Source organism: Chenopodium album, chromosome 11, assembly GCF_948465745.1.
Source record: "Chenopodium album chromosome 11, dcCheAlbu1.1, whole genome shotgun sequence".
Lineage (NCBI taxonomy): Eukaryota > Viridiplantae > Streptophyta > Magnoliopsida > Caryophyllales > Amaranthaceae > Chenopodium > Chenopodium album.
In genome coordinates, this window is record NC_137844.1 from 59,785,656 (window position 1) to 59,805,740 (window position 20,085).

Consider the following 20,085-nt stretch of genomic DNA (forward strand, 5'->3'; position numbering starts at 1 on the left):
CATCCCACCCTCTTGGCCCCAAGCCGATCTTTGAAGAATTTCACATCTAGTCATCTATTTGTTGATTGGTGATCCCATAGATGAAGTTCCACACGATATCATCTTACTCACAAGGGGGGACATCCAATGAGGCAAATGAAAAAAAAAAAAAAAAAATACAAGTATAATAAAATGTGAACTTGAAACCCCCTCCAGCCCTCCTCCCATCCTCCAACCTTACCAGCCTCCTATTTCTACGGAGTATTACTTAAGTAAATTACTTACAGCATCTTTGGTAAGCGGTCCTATATAGTGGGAATGGTAATGGATTTGTATGCAATTTTGCTAGAAAATCTTATTTCCATTACAATGCCAATGGAAATCACCTCCAAATATGTGTTTTTGTTCCTCCAAAATAAGCAATATAATATTTACTGTGTGGCATAGCTATCCAACATTGCAATATCTCTAACTAGTCTTATACATCCCTTTTAATATTAGCAAAGTACCAATCACAAAGGCAGGAACAGAAAACTTGCATAGTTTTATAGAGAACTTACTTACTTACAATCTTACATAGGTAATTCAGTAACATCTACTCGTATTTTCATTAATAATTCAATTCATTTGAGACAAATATTGCTAACAAGAAGCCGTTTCCTTAGTGACTAGCCACCATAAAAGCAATAAAAGATGAGAAAAGAACATTGCAAGCAACAAGAAGTGAAGAACTAGTTTAACGGAAAATTTGAAATTGGTTTATGCAATATAATTGCTATGAAGAGCAAAGTTTGTACAACAGAACTTACGACGCAAAGTCCTGGAATGTTTTCTTTCCAGATGAAGAATTCACAAGCAGAACATTTACAAGAAAAAAACAGTCTTCCTCTACATAATTAACCAATCATTATCAGCCTGATAATTTCCTGCAATCAAAAGAAAAGGAAAAAAAAAAAAATAACTCAGCATAACTTTCACATTAATGTAAGCAAATAATATCAAGATAATAAAGACTACAATGATGAGACCAACTCACCAAAAGAAGTAAAAAATTCCAAGGCAGGCCCTTCAATATTATCCAATTCACCAAAAAGTAAGAAATTTGTGACATAAGAAACCAGAATTCCATGAAAATAAACCTTAAACCATTCAATCCACAGGGTTCTTAAAGTGGGCAAGTAACGTAGGATCCCAAAACCCAGCGTAGAATTTGGCAAGACCTTCAAGAAAAGAAGCAGCTTGATAAACATTCAAAGTCCCCATGATATCAGCAAGAACGCTTCTTCTTAACCTATTAGCATCCAAGAAAACACAAGTCATCTTGTCAACCAATTCTCCGACAACCTCATCAACCTCGAAATTCTCACCATTTTTTCTCCACCCAACACCCAATTTCTCAAGCAAATCAGCCTGAGTATCCCTAGAACGCGCGACAACAGAAGGAACCATCAATCTCAAACCGCACTCCACCTGTTCGACAAAATGCGCCAATGAAACATCAACATTTTTCCAGACATTCCAAGGCTTACCCAGAAAAGCATTATCAGTCTCATCACTATCATCATCATCATCATCGAGAAAAGAACGAAGGAGATTAGTGAAGACATAAGGGTGGAAATCTCCGAACCAAAGAAAGGGTTTTTCAAGAGGGTTTCGCCAATCTGGGAAGAGGAGCTGAGAAACGTCGTCGTTTGAAGCGAGATCGAGGGCAGCGAAGTAAGAATTGAAATGGGAGTGAAGCAGTTCGACCTGGGTAGCAAGAAGAAGAGGGTCTGGAGAAGGGGAGGAGAGAGAACGAGAGAGAAGAGGAAGAAGGCTGGATTTGAGGGTGTTAATCCAATCTGCGTAGAATTCTTTGAAAGGGCGACAGTTTTTTAATCGGTTGATTAAAGCTTTCATCATGGTTGCTAATGGAGTTTTCTTGATTTTCTACGAAGAGAAAGAGACAAAAACAGGGGAGTGTGGAGTATGATTGGTTGCAGAGGTTGGAAGGAGGGAGAGATGTTAATTGACCGTTGATTAGGGCGTTTTAAATAGGTAAAGTAGGCTTGTTGGAGGGAATTGTTTGGTGCCTTTTTCAAAAACTACTAGTAGTCTAGTAGATTAAGAGCATGTTTCCTTCTGCTTAATTTCAAACTTTTAGATCAGTTTTTAATTTACTAGGTTAAATAAACGCACATTTGATTTGTGTTATGTCCAAATTATATAACCAATTAACCACTAAATCATTAAATAAGCTTAATGAAAACAATAGAAAAATAATATGGAGTACAATAATCATGTTAAAGTTAATAAGCTTGATTTCTTCAAAAAAAAGAAAAAAAAAAGTTAACACTCTTGATTTGTAATTCAGTGATAGACTTAAACATAAATTTGAGGAAAATTAAAGCCATCAAATTAAAGCAAATTCACCCCTTAGAAAACAAATGGAGTTTACGAGTATAATCTGTAGTTCCTCCCAAACCATAATCTAGTCAAAATTACAAACCCAACCCAATCTAAAACAACGCTACTTGAATCAATCTAACACTATTTTAAATTCTGAATACAAAAGGCAAAAAAAACAAAACGTAGATAGTATACTGCAACCCTTCACTCCAAAACACCATCTCACTTCCTAGATTAACAACAACAACAACCATGGAATCCACCGCAACAACCACCGTCATCCTCTTCTTCCTGACATTCTCTCTCCTCAAAACCACCGCAACCTCCGATTCTGACTGCACAGGCCGTCGGATCCACATCAGAAAACTCCCAACAAGATTCAACCTTGAGCTTCTCAGTAACTGCTCATCTTTCTTCCCATTATACCCTGATTTCTGCCCTCATTTAGCCAATCACGGCCTCGGCCCCAAAACCCATAACCGCTCTCATTCATGGTATCGAACCGACACTCATCTCCTCGAACTCTTCTTCCATCGTCGTCTTCTCGAATACCCTTGTCTCTCTCCTAACCCTCTTCAATCCGACGCCGTTTTTCTCCCTTACTATTCTTCTCTTGATTCTCTGCGATATTTGTACGGTCCTGATTACAATGTCAGTCATCTTCACGGCCTTGATTTGTTCTCCTATCTTCAATCCAACGATCCAGATATCTGGGGTCGAAACAACGGTCATGATCACTTCCTTATTATGGCTCGCACTTCATGGGATTTCTCCCAGCCTTTGCCGGAAAAATCAAGTGATGAAAATGGTGAAGAAATCGAGAGGTTATGGGGGACGTCATTTTTGATGTTGCCGGAGTTTTTTAATTTGACGGTTTTGACCTTGGAGTCTAGAGCTTGGCCATGGCAGGAACAAGCGATTCCTCATCCGACGTCGTTTCATCCTTCCAGTTTGGGCTTTTTGGATTCGTGGATTTTGCGGGTTCGGAAGTCTCGCCGGAGTACGCTTATGTTTTTCGCCGGCGGTGGTGGGACGTCGCCGACGGGGAATCCGAATGTGAGGCGGAGTATTCGGGAGGAATGTGGGGCGGTTCAGAATTCGTCGGTGGTTGATGGAAGAAGGTTCCAGAAGTTGTGTGAGATTGTTGATTGTTCTAATGGAATTTGCGAGCATGATCCTATTAGGTAATATTCTCGTAATTTTGTCATAAATTAAAGCTTGATTGTATGATTTAAGAGTGCTAGTTTCCTAGTTTAGGTACTAGATTTTATGTTTTTGTGATAATATTTACCTTGGAATGAGAATGGAAACAATCTATTTAATAATCTGTGTTAGATACACTAAGGAATACATTATGTATGAACAAGTTGTCATCTAATTGTTTGTGCTGAAGTACCAAGGGATGATAATAAGCCCTGCATTTTGGTGCTTGCAATTAGGCAAATTATTTGTGCTTGGCTTGGGACAGTAGTGTGAGCTAATCCCGGTCCAAGCTTTGATTAAATAACTCGATGATAAAGCACTTATTTACAAATGAAGGAGAATAACTGAGTTGCGATTTCTACATTAAAAAGTGAGGATTGGTGTATCTGAACCTGAAAGATTGTAGGCTTAGTTGGAGCTTTCATTTGAGCTGTCATAAATCATAAGTCGATTGAGCTTTCCAAACTCGAGCTTCTCTACTCTGTACCATACACATATCTTTGCATAAAAAAGATGATGCTACTTTGTAGACATTGTTCCATGTTAGAGTACAATACTTGGAGAGGGTACAACTCACACAAGTATATCTTGAAAATTTGAGCTCACTATAAAATTGATTGTTGAATACCTCATTCTTTCCATTGGTGCAAAAGCATAGTTTCCTTTTTATTCCAAGTGGTTGAGAGTTGAGACTGGCATTTCGCCATTTTAGGTATGTTAGATGCACTTGCTGACTTGCACCTCCTATGAAGTATGAAACCCATAGAAGCCTATTTGTTTAAGAGGGGCACTACCTCCTTCAGCTGTCATGTAATTTTAAATGCTTATCGAAATTTAGATATGCTCATTATTAATGATACTTTATCCTTTGATTAGGTACATGAAGCCAATGCTGCAGGCTAGCTTCTGCTTGCAACCTCCAGGGGAGACTCCGTCAAGGAGATCAACTTTCGATGGGATACTTGCAGGGTGCATACCTGTTTTCTTTGAAGATCAATCGGCCAAGAATCAATTTCAATGGCATCTTCCGCCTGCTGAGTATGAGGAGTTCTCGGTGACAATACCGAAGGAGGATGTTGTATTTAAAGGTTTGAAAGTGGTTGATGTGCTGATGGGGATCCCTCGAGCAGAAGTGAGGAGAATGAGGGAGAAGGTGATGGAGTTGATTCCTAAGGTTATGTATAGGAAGCATGGGAGTTCTTTGGGACTAAGGGTTAAGAAGGATGCCTTTGATATTGCAATTGAAGGCACCTTGCAGAGAATCAAGGATAGACTGAAGGATGTTTCGGCTGCTGGCTGATTGCTGCTGCAACATTTTTGCACCCCCCCCCCCCCCCCTCCTCTCTTTTTTCCCCTAATTTCAGGCACCAATTGTGTATTTATATTTGTCTTTCCATTCTTTTAAAGGGTATATACACAGTATATTAGTATATGATGAACTATTAGTCACCTTTGTATACTACTCGTAGATATTTATGCATAATTTTGCTAATAAATGCTAGAGTAATCTTTCACTTTCTTTTGCTGTATTTTTACCGTTGTATTGCAATACTTGTATGAATCTAGATTTTACAATAACATTGCTTTAGCATAACCAACATTTTTTTTGGTGCGTTTTATGTTTTATACTTTGTATTATAAAAAAAATAAAAAAAAATAAAAAATCCTCTTTTATTTTATAGGAATTTGTTAGTACAACAGGAAAGAAATATTGAAATTTATAGTTTCCCCTAAAATAGATTCAACCAAGTTCAAAAGACAATTTATCCTTTTCAAAGAAACATTTTTAATGTGCTCTGCAACTCAGAAAAATTAGTAATGTCAATGACTTATTCAATGAAGATGAAGTACTTAACAATCGTTCAACATACAAGGTTAAAGCTAAACAAATAGGGAAAGCAAGCCTGTCTAGAGAAGCTATTGTTTGAATCACTCATTCACTCGACTGACAAAAAAATCCTAGCTCTGCTAAACTCTGACTGACAAAAAAAAAAAAAAAAAATGAATAACAGCTCAGGAATTTTTATTTTTCTAAGTAAATAAATACATCTAATGTAGAAATATGAAGAAGAAAAAAATAGAGCTTTTTCAGGTGATTTACACATGAAGGGGGCCTCTTTGATGGAGCTTTTTGAATTCTCAGAAGCTGCAGCTCCTCAATCATCTACAACCAGAGGGAACTAATTCTTCAAGTATGACCTCAAAGTGATGAACAACATTTTTCGGATCCTCCCCCAAACACCTTCATCTTTAGCATTAAGATGATTTCGCAACATCTTTTTTCTCTAACCCCATCTAATAATGGAAGAACCCCAAGTAAGACCAGCACCAAATCCGGATGCAGCAATGATATGTCCTGGCTGAACTTTTCCACTTCGAACAGCTTCATCCAATGCCAAGGGGATCGATGCGGCACTGGTGTTACCATAATGTGCCAAATTAGACAAAACTTGCTCTGGAGGAACCTTCAAACGTGTTGCAACAGCATCAATGATCCTCTGGTTTGCCTGCACTTACAATTTTAGGGCTTCTATGTATGGCCAAATAATCACCATAGTTTTACTTGCAAGCTAAGACTGGTAAAAGAGAATTGAATATCCCCCCCAATTTCATACATTAAAATACATAATAGTTTACTTCAGAAAATACATTCTCAGATAAAAACTGTGCACAATACCTGATGCAATAGTAACCAATCAATATTAGAACCATTTAGACCAGCTTTTTGAAGTGCAGCCTCAATTGACTGGGGTACACACTTAACAGCAAAGCGAAAGACCTCTTTTCCGTTCATATTGATACATGAATAAGATTGGCGCCTTGGGGGGAAACCTGTCACAGCACCGTTGCTACCTATTGCTGCATCGATTGTATCATGTCCCAGGGATAAATTTAAGTGCCTGCATGTACGAAAAGTGCCTGAGAAAATGACTTCCAGCAACTTCACATTTAGTCCAAGTATAACTCAGTAATGATCCTGCTGGCAGGGTCTGGAGATGTCCAAGTGTACATAGCATAATGACATCTAGTCCAGTGAAACATTGAAACTCAAATGCATACCTTGCACCATCGCCGTCACTGTGCAGATCAAAAGCAAACATGCCATCTTCTTCACTGTTACAGGCCTAGCTGGTCCAATAAAAATGCCAGATAAATTTGAGTATGTACAGAACTCCTTGAGGTGTAAGAAATAAATGCCACTCAAGAGTCAAGTCTACACAGAGTCATCAAATAGCCCTATCTTATTTGCTAGTTTTCTCTCCTCTTTCAGACAAAATTTGATCAAAAAGAGAATATACAAGGGATGTACCTCAAAGAGAATGTCGTAAGTTCTCAAAACCCAAAAGATGAAGGATTGAGATAGTTGGTATTTGATAACGCAATTCAAGGGAAACACTAATAAACATGTTACAAATTTGCTACAGCATCTCTATACATATGTGTTTCATAATTTGGTGCACAAAGATGACAAAGCACAATATAGATGTTATCGTCAAAACTCAAAACATTCATCTAGCGTTTAGAAATTGCCTTGAATTTACTCAATAATAGAAGAATTTTATTAAAAGCCCATTTTCCACTATAAACAAGAAAAACAGTTGCACATTTGTTTGCTTGAAAAAAATAAAATTCCAACAGATAGCAGGCGAGGAAATTAGTAGTTATCATTTGATATTAAACAGTAAAAAAAGGGTAATTCTCACCCAAACCTTGCACCTTTTCCTAGAATCTTTGTTTCGTAAGTGTATAGGTAAACAATACTACAAGCACTTTCACAATTTCAAAATGAAAATGCTTAAGGAGAGAGCCTTAGGAGTCGTAAAACAGAAAATTAATTCATATAAAAAAAAAAAAAAAAGATCCAAAAGAATATTGGCAGCTCACCTGCACTACTACAGCACCAGCAGCATCACCAAAAAGTATGCAGGTCCCTCTATCAGTCCAATCAACGAAACGAGAAAGAGCATCAGCACCTATAACTAACACATTCTGAAATCCACCACCTGCAATTTATAAAGCAAACAATTAAATGCCTTATTTTAGAGATTAAAGGATACAAAAACTTTATGAGAGCAAAGATAACAAAGTCAATACCCCTTACGTGACAGGCAGCTGACACCAAGCCCATCAGAAATCCACTGCAAGCTGCGGTAATATCATAAGACAAAGGACTTCGGGTGCATCCCAATGCTCTTTGTATCTGATTAAGGACACATTAATTGAATGGTTCACAAGGCAATATAAAATTATGTGTGCAAGATATGCATCTGCATGTAGGAATTAAATTTTTGCCCATACCAATACTATTATCATTATCAACCATTATCTATTACAAGCATTCAGCTTCATTACTTTCCATTTTTTTTTTTAATCTTGACTGCTTAGTAGTATTGAATCTACAAAAATCATTAAGATATGTTCATGTCATCATGAGCATTGGGACACAAAGGAATTCAGCAGTTTCACTTGAAAAATTATACAATAAACAAGCATTAGGTACAATTATATTTGATTGATCTAATCTAAGTTAAATTGTTGATAAACATCTGTTCATATCCTTAGCTTTCCGTATTTATATTTTATGTAAAATAGGGCAACTAAAGAATTCAACAGTTCCACTAAGTTGAATGTTAGGAATTTACACAAGCAGTAAGCATTAGGCAAAATTATATTTGATTGATGGGGGTGATCTCATTTAAGTTGAATGCAAGTAATATTGGTTTATATCCTAAGCTTTCTATATTTAAACTCAACTTTCTCATGCCTTTTCAGCAAAAGAAAAAGTTTCAAGACACTAATATGTAGAAAATCTGCTCCTGGGCACAATAACTAATTTTTATCCAAGATGTTTTCAACCAAAAAAATAATAATAATAATAAAATAAAAAGACATCCACACACTGACACACAAGTTCGTGACCAGCTGAGACTCTAAGAAGCCGTTTCTAGAATTAACAAAAATAACAGCTGAAGCACCTGGATCAGTGGATCGCATAAAACCCATTGCTTTAACATTTACAAAGTCAACTGGCAGCATGAGACATATATAGAAATTATCATGCTCTGTTTGAAATTATTTACATTTGCAGAAAACACACATATGTAGTGTAGTCGATGTAGATGGTTTCTTTGTGGGGGATGGGGGTGGGTAAGGAATCTAAAAGCTGAAATACATAAAATCAAGAGTAGTTGACATCAAGAAAGTTACCTGAGGAGCACTGCCAAAGAGGTCCTCGGGTGTAGAGGTGCACATCAAGACAAGATCAATATCATCAGGCTCAACATTGGCCATCTGAAGAGCATTCCTTGCTGCTTCAGTGGCCAAGCCCACCAAGCTATCCTCACCTGTTATACAACAAAACCTAAAAATCGGACAGGCACATAAACTAAGCAAAGAATAAATCGTAGGCAGAAAACTAGAATCCATATCTCTCTCAGTTGGTTTGGTTTGATATATAACGTACAAGTTTGAAAGAAGTGAATAAACCTACTGAAATTCAGTTTACAATCAGATCAAGGGTGTTGATGACCTCGCACTGTTTAGTTAGACATACATAATAGCAAGTCCGACCCAAAAGACAAGCCATGACAGCCACCGATGACAGGCTTATGAAGGTCACTATGAGTTTTCGAATATACAGGAACCAACAAGAGACAGTAGCACAACCCTTTCCAAAGTTCCATATAATGTACAAGTGAATAGACACTGACCTGAAAGAACATGTCGATTGCGAATCCCAGTTCGAGTAGATATCCATTCATCCGAAGTTTCGACAATTTTAGAAAGGTCGTCATTAGAAACTTGCAGCTTGGGTACAGCAGAACCACAACCCACAAGCTTACAACCCCTATTTATTAGCCTGCATTAAGAACCAAAAAAACAGCAAATTCAATAATAGCTCGTGAGAGAAAATAGAAGGCAAACACTTAAGAAACTTGACTTAAACAACCCCCAAAGGAAAAAATATTAAGGAAAAGAAATCTTCAGTTAGAATGAAACGATGAATACTGACTTACAGACTACCACATAGAAACCCACAAGAAGTATGACCCATCCTAAAGCTCATAGGACATAGAAGAAAGCAAAGACCAGCTTCATACTCAACTATGTAATGATCTTGCCAAAACTACAATAATTCTAATTAAAACTCAGATAAATTCATGGAATGTTGAAGCAGTTGGAAGTATTAACAGCAAATTGCAATCCCACTACACAAACACCATTCTATTGGCATATCCCACACCCAACAACCCAAACCTTAGTCAATTATGCAAATTTAATATCCAATGGTAAATACAGTCAGAAGTTCGAATGCTTCTTAAGAGGGATGACGAAGCCAAAGGAACAGACAGGTCATTTTATTCACTATTTGACTCCAGTAGAAGGCCCTAAAAGTCAAGCACAAAAGCAATGTGCCTTTATTCTCAATGCTTAACCCAAATGCTACCTGAAGCTGATAATGGCTAGCGCTGCTAGCCACTTCATCAAATACTTTCAATATATCAACCAAATCTATAGATACCGGCTCAAACACGCATAAATAGCAAGAATTGCTAGGAAACCAATTTATCCAAATGACAATCTCAGGTTTTTAATAAGGTGGAAAAGTGGGAACAATATTTAGGAATATAAATGCAAGTTTGGAATGTATATAGGATAAAAAATAAGTAGGAACCAAAGAAGAAGAAAGGGTTATGTTAACAACTATTATTATTTGTTGTTTGATATACAATTATACATACAGAAATGGATCCCTTGTATGTAGTAGTAAATTGGAAATTGAAGAGAGAGACAGTTTTGTCACCACAAAGTTGGGAAAGGTAGCAATAGGGTAGTAATGGTTAGCTTTAGAACATAGATTTGTTACCACACCTCTCATACCAAACATTAGGTAATGGAATCGGCTGATTGATTCCATTCCACAGTTGAATAATACTATACAAAAACAAGCTATAAGTGTTTTGGACATATCACATTGTTAGTCTTGTAGTATAGCTGAAAGAAAAGCATGTCCCACACAATTGCTTTGTCTTCTAAATAGGAAGACATGAGCAAGGGGCTCAACACTAGTCTGGACCAACAGTGAAAAATTCAACATTGGTTCCTTACAAATTGAGCTTGATAAGATTTCCACTGCACATCCTAGATAGCCCAAGTGAAGTTTCATCCTAAAGGCAATAGAAATCACAACCCATAACCTCATTCAGGTTATATTAATCGTTCAAGGCCAATAATTTTTTTTGGTGCAGAACCACTATCCAATTGACAATTTTACATTCACAACAATGATTGTTTACAGTATCTTTTAGCTGCCTCATTCAGAGCCGTATACACATTGATCATCCATCAAATTAAATACACATAACCATCATCATTTTTTTTTTTTTTTTGAAAAACATAAAAATCATCATATCATTCATATGCACTTCATAAGATCAATCAAATGTCACATATTTCACTATCTCCTCAAATATAGAAGCAGATTCCAGTGCAAGTCTCGCACAGTACCACATTCGGATCTTAAGATTAAATGTTCAATAAGAAAACCCCATCACATTGAATTAATTAATAAACATTGCATGAATTAGCAAATCAAATTGATCACTCGTAATATTTTGATAAATACAGAAATATAAAAACCAGTGATAGATGAAGAATACCTAGAAGCTCTTGATTCAGTAGAAGAAACACCAGCAGCAGCATGTTTCTCAGCACCTTCAATGGAAGAACAAAAAACCCTTTTGCTGATACCCAAATAAGAACAAAACCCAGATCCATTTAAGCTTAAAGATGGAGAAATTCTGTTGTTGAGAGTTGAAGAAGGTACAGAAGGTGAAAAAAAAACATAAGAAGCCGCCATTTGTTGTTCTTAAAAGAAGATGAGAGAGAAAAAGAGATTGAAAAGGAGAGATCTTTAGCTGGGAAGAATGTGAAAGATGATAATTTGGGAGTAATTTATGCCCATTGACAGAAAAATTAGAAGATTTATTGAGAAGAAAAAAAATATGAGGAGGAAATACTGTAGGTGAACTATTAACGGGAAATTCAATATTTCGGAGACTCCAAAGAAGAGAAGAGTTTGGTGAAGTGATGGGAGATTTTGTGACAATTTGCAAAAATTAAATTAATTGCGTATACAAATATAATAATGACGTCTTTATTACTCTGTGACTCTGTCACAAATGTTCAATGTACGTTCCAAGAAAAAACCATTACTCGTAAAAAAACACCGAGTTGTGTCAAAAACTTTTTCCTAACCGGGTAAATTCAAGTTGATCTCTGAGATAAATGATGTGAATAAATCTCCTCTCACAATTTATTAATTTTCTTTTATTTTTTAAATGATAAAAGTAAAATAATAAAGTGGCACAAATTTCAACACATAAAGTTGTGAGAGGAGATAAATTAGATTGTTAATCTCTGATATCAACTGGGGCTCCTATCTTTTCCTCTCTTTTTTCTCTTTACGATCCTTTAAAAATAGGAAAATTCCCAACGGTAACCCCCAACTTATGCTACGCATCAACGGTAACCCCATTTATTTTATATTATACAAAATGACACTAATAATTTATTCTGTCCTAATGATGACATTAATGATGATGTTTTAACTTAAATTTAAACCATGGTTAAGCAAAATAGCAAAATGACAAAATTACCCCCTTTTTTATTTCACCCAACCACCCGATTTTAAATTTTAATTCCCTCTATTTATCTCTCTCCCTCCTTCTTTCTCCCTCTTCATTACTCTTCATCTTCTTTCTTCTCGTAGCTTTCCCATCAAACTATTCATCGAGACGCAAAACACACAGAGCATTGAATTCGACCCTAATAATTCCATCAAAAATAGACGGTGATAATCATTTTTCTTCTGGGTTGAAGTGAAGGGGGATTCAAAATTGTTGGTTTTAGAACTTACGACTAGGGTATTCAAAGTTGGGCTAAGAATCGGTGGTACATGGTGAAAGATCGAATCTTTCTGTACCATCTACCTAAAAAGAAGTTTAGATATGCACCCAAAACCCTAATTTTTAAATAAGTTTTGAATTTTGCATGTTATGCACTCTGTTTTGTCATGATCATTCTTCTGCTTGTTTTATGGGGTTGTGTTGTAGTGTTTTGTTGCTTTGATTACTGATTATGTGTTATGAACTTGCTTGTCTGTGTTTGTGCTTGGAATATGTTATGGTGATAGAATGAGTGATGCGGTGGTATTGAGGTTTCAGTATAAGGGTGTGGATGTTGATGTTGTAGTTGAGGATATTTACACAGTCAATCTAGTTGACCTAGTGATAGAGTACTGGGATAAGGCTGTTGAAAGTAAGAAACCTATTCCAAAACATGCTAGTTTTGCTTATGTTCACAAAATGAAGCATGTAGAATTGGTTAATGATAGAGACTTGATGAAAATGTTTACCAACTTACCTGGAAAAGACCTTATATATATATGGGTAGGTGAGGCTAATTCACCAAATGAGTTACTGAAGGCTGCTAGGACTTTGAGGGCAAGTAGGATAGCTGATGAGTTGAAGAATAGTGTGGGACAATTGGGTCAGACAAAATGTGATCCTGAAAAGGGAATCCCTAGGAGAAGTCTAAGGAAGCTAGAGGGTAATTCAAGTCAAGTTGAGATAGATGTTGAGAGACCTAAGAAACTAACCCCTAGGAGAAACACTTCATCTAATGTTATAGAACCTGTAGTCTTAGTTCCAAACCCTATTCCTAAACCTGTTAATGAGGGAGATAATGAAGCTGATGTTGAAAGTGATGGTAAACCTGTTGCAAACCCTTGTGTTGAAATATATAATTGCATACCTTCTGATGATACATGGGATGATTTGATGAGGGAAATGGAAGAAGAACAAGAGTACATGAATATAGGGAGAGGAAGAGGGAAGGGGAAACCTAGAGGGAGAGATAGGGGGAGAGGTAGGGGGAGAGCCAGGGGCAAAGAAGCACCTGTGAGACTGCAAGGAGGTAGGATTTGGCACAGTGGACCTGGAAGAGACTTGAAGAAATGGTATAGGAAGCAAATAGAGGATACAGTAGAGACTAAGGCTAAGAGGCTAGCTAGGGAGAGGTATGAGAAGAGAGAAGAAGAAATAAGGAAAGAGTTAGGGTTGCCACCTATACAACAAGCACAACCAGTCTAGGTACTCAGAAGAAGTCCAAGAAAAAGGTTCCAAAGTGAGGGCCACACAGAAGCTAGGACAGATGTGATTGCACCACCTGTGGCAGAAATGAATGTTATCACAGGGCAAGCTTCAGGATCTTCTAGGGATAGAGTGACATCTTCCAAATCATCCAAGACCTCTGTCACTGTTGGTAAAAGGATTCCTACTACTACAACTAGGAGGAGGGGATTGATTATCAAAACAAGTTCTGATGAAGCAACTGAGCCATCTACCCAACTTGCTGTTAGTTTGGGTGAAGATGAGGCCACTGTGAGTTTGATGAATGTGGACAAGGATGAGCTGGATAGAGGGGATGAAGGTAATGGAGTGAATGGAGGGGATGGTGATGGTGATGAGTATGATTCTGAAGAAGGGGAAGACCAAGAAGATGAACAAGATAGTGGAGACCAAGAAGATGAGTTTGAACCAGTTGAGGATCACTTTGATCCTTGGGAGGATTTATGTGGGAGAATGACAAAGATGCTAAAGACTACTTTGCCACATTGTACAAAAATGGGGATTTGTACAATGATGAAGAGTTTGGCAAAATTGTCATCAAACCATGGCAATTATTCACAAATAAACAACATCTGAGAGATGTTGTCAGAGATTACTGCATACAAAGTGGGTTTTCTGTTGTTGTTCTTAAGGCATCTAACATGAGATGGACTGTTAAATGTTCTTCTAGTAACTGTGAATGGAGGCTGCATGCATCTAGGCTTCCTGATGGTGTCACCTGGGCAATCAAGTCAATTCAAAACATGGAGCACACTTGTTCTGGAATAGAGGTGAAGAATCCTATGGTGTCTACCAAGTGGGCTGCAAGGGTGTTGCTTGAGGATATTAGAGCCAATAATGATATCCCTGGCAAGTCATTAAACTTGCTACCCTGGCAAAGATATGGAGTACAAATGGCTGCAAGTTCTCTATACAGGATGAGGTCTAAGACTTTAAGGGGGATAAATGGGGGTAATGACATATCCTATGCCCAACTTCTTGATTATTGTGAAATGATCAGATCAACAAACCCAGGATCCTCTGCCTTCTGTTCTTGGACACCTCATGACCATATTGATAGGCCTCTGCAGTTCCTAAACATATTCATATCATTCAAAGGCTGTATAGATGGGTTGATAGCTGGCTATAGGAGCTTCATAGGGGTAGATGGGGCTCACTTAAAGGGGAATTATGGTGGTGTCCTGTTATCTGCAGTTGCATTGGATGCAAATAATGAGTTATTCCCCTTTGCTTGGGCAATTGTATCAGCTGAGGACATATAGAATTGAAAGTTCTTTGTGTGGCATTTGAAGAACTTACTAAATGACAGTGGGAGAGGTGATGGGTGGTGCATTATCTCAGACAGACAGAAAGTATGACACTCAACCATCTATCATTCTTCACTTAACTTCTGCAATTTTCCCTTTTTTTTACTTACATTTGTCTTAAATTTGCATAGGGTATTGAAGCTGCATTAACTGAGTCGTGGCCAAAGGCTGACAGAAGATATTGCTGCAAGCACCTAGTAAAGAATTGGAAGAAGCCATTCCATGGTCCTTTGATGTTTAGCCTGTTCTGGTTGGCTGATGGGGCATATTCTAAGTTCACTTTCAAGAAGGCCATGGACCAACTATAGAAGGTCAATCCAGCAGCCTTAATATGGCTTTCTAAAGTTGGAGATCAATCAACATGGACCATTCCCAAATTCAATGAGGCTATCAAATGTGATGTAAATAAAAGCAACTTTGTGGAAAGCTTTAATGCCACATTGGGTATGGACAGAGCAAGACCTGTTCTAACATAGCTAGAAGGTAACATTCTCAGAAGGTAACATTCTCTATTTTTTACATGTGTTGTGTCTATTTTGCTATGAGTTATCACTGACATTTGTGGTTGTTATTGTTAGGAATTAGAAGAACAACAATGGTCAGGATGTGCACTAGGAAGCAAGCTTCTAAGAACTAGACAGATGATGATATTTGCCCAAGAATCAAGGCCAGACTTAAAGTGTTAACTCAAGAGTCCAGGGCCTGCAAGGCATACCCTAGTGCTGATGGGTATGAGGTAACTGATGGCAAATCAGTGCTTCCTGTGAGTTTTGCAGAAAGAAGGTGCCTTTGTGGGAGATGGCAGATTTTTGGAATCCCTTGTAGGCATGCCATTAAAGCAATCTTGCATGCAAGGCTTGATCCAAAAAACTTTGTCCATGAATGGTATTCAGTGAGAAAATCCAAAGCTGCATATGCTGATGGAATCAAGTCCATCCCTGACAGTGATCAATGGCCAGAATTTGATGCCTAAAATTAAACCTCCTACCATGAAGAGAGGAGTAGGCAGGCCTTGTAGAGAGAGAAGAAGGGATGAAGATGAAGACATGAAGGGCAAGAGGAGCAAAACCATTAAATGCAGCAACTGTGGAAGCTATGGGCATAACTTATTAACATGCAAAGGAGGCCCCACTGCAAAGCAAGTTGTTGCTGCTTCTGCCTCTACAAGGGGTAAGGGGAAGCAGGTTGGTGTTGCTTCTGGTTCTGCAAAGGCTCAAGGCAAAGCACTTGCTGGTGCTTCAGCTTCTGCAAAGAGTAAAGGGAAAGGACCATCTGCAAAAGATAAAGGAAAGCAAGCCATGTCTTACTCACAGCCTGCACCAAAATTGAAGAAGCTTGGTGGAATTAGGTTCTCAACCCAGCCTGACACCTGATTTATATGGTTAAGTAGCATAAGTATATAAGACTGTCACCTGTTTTTTTGAATATTTGAATCAGATTTTTTTGGGCACTTTGGGGGGAACAGGACATGTTAGGAAAATAGCACTGGCCCCTGTTTTTTTGGGTATTTGTATCAGCTTGCATTGTTTTGGATATTTGGAGGGAACAGGGCAGGGCATCTTTTGATAGTACTTGTATGAAACTAATTATCTGCTTAAATTGTGAACAATTGATTAAGTGTTAATCACCAACTACTGTTCCTTTATGTATATATTGTGTCCTGCCATAATACATTACAATTCAATGATAGAGTTGAATAACAGAGCAACAAAACATAAGAAAATGGATGTAAACAAAGTTCTGATTCTTATTGAATAAGGATCATTAGTATATCATTTAACTAGATTGTTAAGGACTAAGTACAACCATCTCAATTTCCCTTACATGAAACCCTAATTTCAGCTAATTTCCCCCAAATTAACAATCTAGGGTTTACAAATTCTTTCAATTAATTAAAGTACAGAAAACCCAAATTAAAACCATCCCAATTGCAATCTTCGTCATCTTCTTGCCAAAGCCATCGCAAAAACCTTCATCACTAACCCCATCCTCAACAATCCTCACCATATTTTCTTCAGGAACCCACGCAAAAAAGTGACAGCTGCTGCATTTGTAGTAGGGCCTGTTAGGGTTGGAGCGTGTGTCAGAAAATCGCACATCACAATATCGCTTGAATGAACATTCGCACTGGCGAAGCTTGATTGCTCGAGCTCTTCCCATAGTGGCTGCGTACAATTGAATGAGGAAGAAGACAACAATGGAGAAAGTTGGGGAAATTAAAGGAGAAAGGGTTTTTATATCCTGTTGTCTGACTTTTGGGGGGAAAAGTTAACCATGGTTAACTTTAATAATAATATTTAAGTTAAAACATTATCATTAATGTCATCATTAGGACAGAATAGATTATTAGTGTCATTTTGTATAATAAAAAAAATTAGGGTTACTGTTGGTGCGTAGCATAAGTCGGGGGTTACCGTTGGGAATTTCCCTAAAAAAAATATTGTATAGGCTTAAAATAGACAAACTTTTCTGAAAATTTCGCTACTTCCAACCCTTTTCCTTTAGGTTATTTATGTTTTCATTATCGAATTCAATAAAACTACACTATTTGAAGGTTCCAACTACCCCTATAGTGGGTTTGAATGTAGTAAGTGCCCCTACGGCTTTATTTTTGTTTTGTTTTTGTTTTTTGAATTTAGTATGGTACAATTTGTTTCATGGGTAAAGATTTGTGTGAGATCAAAAAAAGAAGTTAATCCTTTGATTACAATCAGATGAATCAAACGAAAAAAATTCACGCCTACAACAGATCGAGAAACCCCTCGTTGAAGAAAATTGTAAATCATAACGATATGAAAGAGGGCATGAAAAATATACGATTTGCAACATCGATCGTAACTCTGCTGAAAGAATTTTTTATTTTTTTTATTCTATTGTCATGTATTTATTAGATATAAATCTCTTTGTAAAAGCCATATGACTTTTTATTTATGAATCAACCTTACTAAACCGTCATTTCTTAAAGGAGACTAAGGGAAACCCCACGAATCAAATTCATTTGAGGATTCTGTGTGTGTTTTCTAGGAATGCTATACATGATACAAAAAGTTGCATAACAACTAAGGGAACTCCTACACCCAAGCAAATGCACTTGGTGGGGCTCGAATGTGTGATTTTAAAGTCATGAAGTGAGTTTCGCACCAACTCCATCAAGTAAGCTTGGTTTAGTATAAACGCTAAATGATTTAATTTTGTCAGTTAGACCCTGCTATAATATTTCAATTAAATTACTATTGCCAATTAGAAAAGGATTTTTTTTTTTTTTATGTAATTATTATGCGACTTTATCCGTTGAGATTAGTTATCTGAAAATGACATTTATTAAAATACATAAATTGTAGTTTCGTTATCTCATTGGTAGGATATTAGGATAAAGAGTAGTTAGTAATGTGAAAAGATGTATTTTTTTAATTTTTTAAAATGATTTTAATTCTAAACCACTATTTGTAGTTTTTTACCTAGTACTTGAGATTAAACCCTCAAATCTCATTTGTGAATTTTGTTGATAAGATGATTGGATTTTTTTATTCTAAAATAAAATGTAAATCTCTTTATTTATTATTGGTCGAAATAATACATTTTTATATATTAGATTAATTGATATAGCCGTATATCCCTACTTTCACAAACCCTACTTTCAAAAAGTTTGAGATGACTCTTATGAATAGTGTTTGGACGATTATACTCTCTAAAATATTTATTTTCTTATTTGCCCTCAATAATATTAATTGTTTTTGTATTAACTCTTAATAATAGTGTACAAACATTTATACCTACCCTAAGATTGCATGTTTATATATTTACCCTTATTATTGTTACCAACAACAGGCAAATCGAAAGAGTTTCTAAGACATGACTAGTTATGGCGCGCGAACGCGTGTGCCTTAGCTGCTCTAGGGACTAAAAAAGTTCATGCTCAACTGAGCTCAAGTGGTAAAACTTTGACCTAAATATGTCAATTGGTCTTGATATCAATAATTTGGAGTAGGAGTAATATAAATTCTTGAATTCCTATGGTTTTTTAAATCAATCATTCAGATCCTCATCGAAAGTCACGATTTGAAGACGTATAGATGATTTGATTCAGTGAATAATTTATAATGTTATCTATATTTAGTAAGTGGGTCATGTTAGTCATTTATGGTTAACAATGCATTGAAGACGTATATCATTGATTAAGCATCCTTCAGCAAGATTTGCATGAATAGTATATTATTACAGGAAGACAACCACATGAATCATGTAACTGTATTTTTAAACAATAGTAGGCGTTAGTATAATATAATCTAAATGTGGAAAAAAAAAAAAATCTTTGATTAGTGACCTAACGCGTTGGGCTTTGCAGATAGCTGTACATTAATTTGACATCATTAGCATAATTCACTCAAGCCATTACAGTACAGTATTAACAGTAGTGTATATGAGCCTATAAGGATTATTGATTGATCTTGTGCAACAACATACAGCCAATAAATTGATCTTGTGCAACAACATACAGCCAATAAATTAATTAAAGTGTAACGAAAAAATAAAGTTTCTTTCTCGATATGAATTTAGTTATCATATTTAACAGGTCAAATTCCAATTTAGGTTTTAGCCTAGATTAAAGAGGTATGTACTACATAGTAGTGATTATTATATTATCGAAAATCAATAACATAATTGCTGATCGATTTTGGGAGTAATTAAGTAAATTCTCGATTTTATACGAAATATTATTCAAGAAATAAACACTATACAATATTGTTGTAACAATTGGGTCGATCTAGTGTATTGTAAAATAATTAAAGGTGAGACGTCATGATTTTATGGATTTATTTATTTGTTTATGGATCTCGTAAATCTTGGTAGGTCTAGAGTTGTAGAACAAATGAATAAGAAATTAGGCTATTATTGAAGACAAATTACTGTAGAAAATAATACATAATTTTATAAGCTTCAAGGGGTCACCAATATAATCTTCTTTAAATAGGCATTAGGCAATATAGCCAATACAAGCAATAACATAAAACAAT

The 20,085-nt window shown here is 36.5% G+C and overlaps 4 protein-coding genes across 4 annotated transcripts; 2 read left to right on the forward strand and 2 right to left on the reverse strand.

Annotated features, from left to right (window-relative positions):
- Positions 1-563: 563 nt before the first annotated feature.
- LOC145569499 (protein INAPERTURATE POLLEN1-like) lies at positions 564-1,958 on the reverse strand. The gene has a single exon (XM_081628839.1). It carries the CDS (start codon positions 1,879-1,881, stop codon positions 1,129-1,131), a length of 753 nt encoding a protein of 250 aa, XP_081484965.1. The 5' UTR covers positions 1,882-1,958; the 3' UTR covers positions 564-1,128.
- Positions 1,959-2,520: 562 nt separating this feature from the next.
- Positions 2,521-5,065, forward strand: LOC145569500 (putative xyloglucan galactosyltransferase GT19). The gene is made up of 2 exons (XM_081628840.1): positions 2,521-3,551; positions 4,447-5,065. The coding sequence occupies exons 1-2, from the start codon at positions 2,620-2,622 to the stop codon at positions 4,868-4,870; spliced, it is 1,356 nt and encodes a 451-aa protein (XP_081484966.1). The 5' UTR covers positions 2,521-2,619; the 3' UTR covers positions 4,871-5,065.
- A 333-nt stretch (positions 5,066-5,398) lies between these two features.
- Positions 5,399-11,646, reverse strand: LOC145569501 (beta-ketoacyl-[acyl-carrier-protein] synthase III, chloroplastic). Its single transcript, XM_081628841.1, has 8 exons — positions 11,232-11,646; positions 9,282-9,430; positions 8,779-8,915; positions 7,666-7,771; positions 7,456-7,574; positions 6,631-6,695; positions 6,248-6,470; positions 5,399-6,077 (listed from the first exon to the last, which is right to left on the reverse strand). Exons 1-8 carry the CDS (start codon positions 11,429-11,431, stop codon positions 5,856-5,858), a joined length of 1,221 nt encoding a protein of 406 aa, XP_081484967.1. The 5' UTR covers positions 11,432-11,646; the 3' UTR covers positions 5,399-5,855.
- Positions 11,647-14,404: 2,758 nt separating this feature from the next.
- On the forward strand, positions 14,405-16,043 carry LOC145567030 (uncharacterized). Its single transcript, XM_081626259.1, has 4 exons — positions 14,405-15,004; positions 15,202-15,333; positions 15,649-15,668; positions 15,770-16,043. The coding sequence occupies exons 1-4, from the start codon at positions 14,405-14,407 to the stop codon at positions 16,041-16,043; spliced, it is 1,026 nt and encodes a 341-aa protein (XP_081482385.1).
- Positions 16,044-20,085: the final 4,042 nt, after the last annotated feature.

Bases quoted from the DNA above. Each gene is read 5' to 3' on its own strand.
- LOC145569499 (XM_081628839.1), bottom strand. From the start codon at position 1,881: ATGATGAAAGCTTTAATCAACCGATTAAAAAACTGTCGCCCTTTCAAA.
- LOC145569500 (XM_081628840.1), top strand. From the start codon at position 2,620: ATGGAATCCACCGCAACAACCACCGTCATCCTCTTCTTCCTGACATTC. The intron at 3,552-4,446 runs GTAATATTCTCG...TCCTTTGATTAG, and splicing joins TGCGAGCATGATCCTATTAG to GTACATGAAGCCAATGCTGC.
- LOC145569501 (XM_081628841.1), bottom strand. From the start codon at position 11,431: ATGGCGGCTTCTTATGTTTTTTTTTCACCTTCTGTACCTTCTTCAACT. The intron at 7,575-7,665 runs GTATTGACTTTG...TATAAATTGCAG, and splicing joins AGCTGCCTGTCACGTAAGGG to GTGGTGGATTTCAGAATGTG. The intron at 6,471-6,630 runs GTATGCATTTGA...TCGTACATGCAG, and splicing joins AGTGACGGCGATGGTGCAAG to GCACTTAAATTTATCCCTGG.
- LOC145567030 (XM_081626259.1), top strand. From the start codon at position 14,405: ATGAGATGGACTGTTAAATGTTCTTCTAGTAACTGTGAATGGAGGCTG. The intron at 15,005-15,201 runs GTATCAGCTGAG...AAATTTGCATAG, and splicing joins TCCCCTTTGCTTGGGCAATT to GGTATTGAAGCTGCATTAAC. The intron at 15,669-15,769 runs GTCAGGATGTGC...TCAAGAGTCCAG, and splicing joins GAATTAGAAGAACAACAATG to GGCCTGCAAGGCATACCCTA.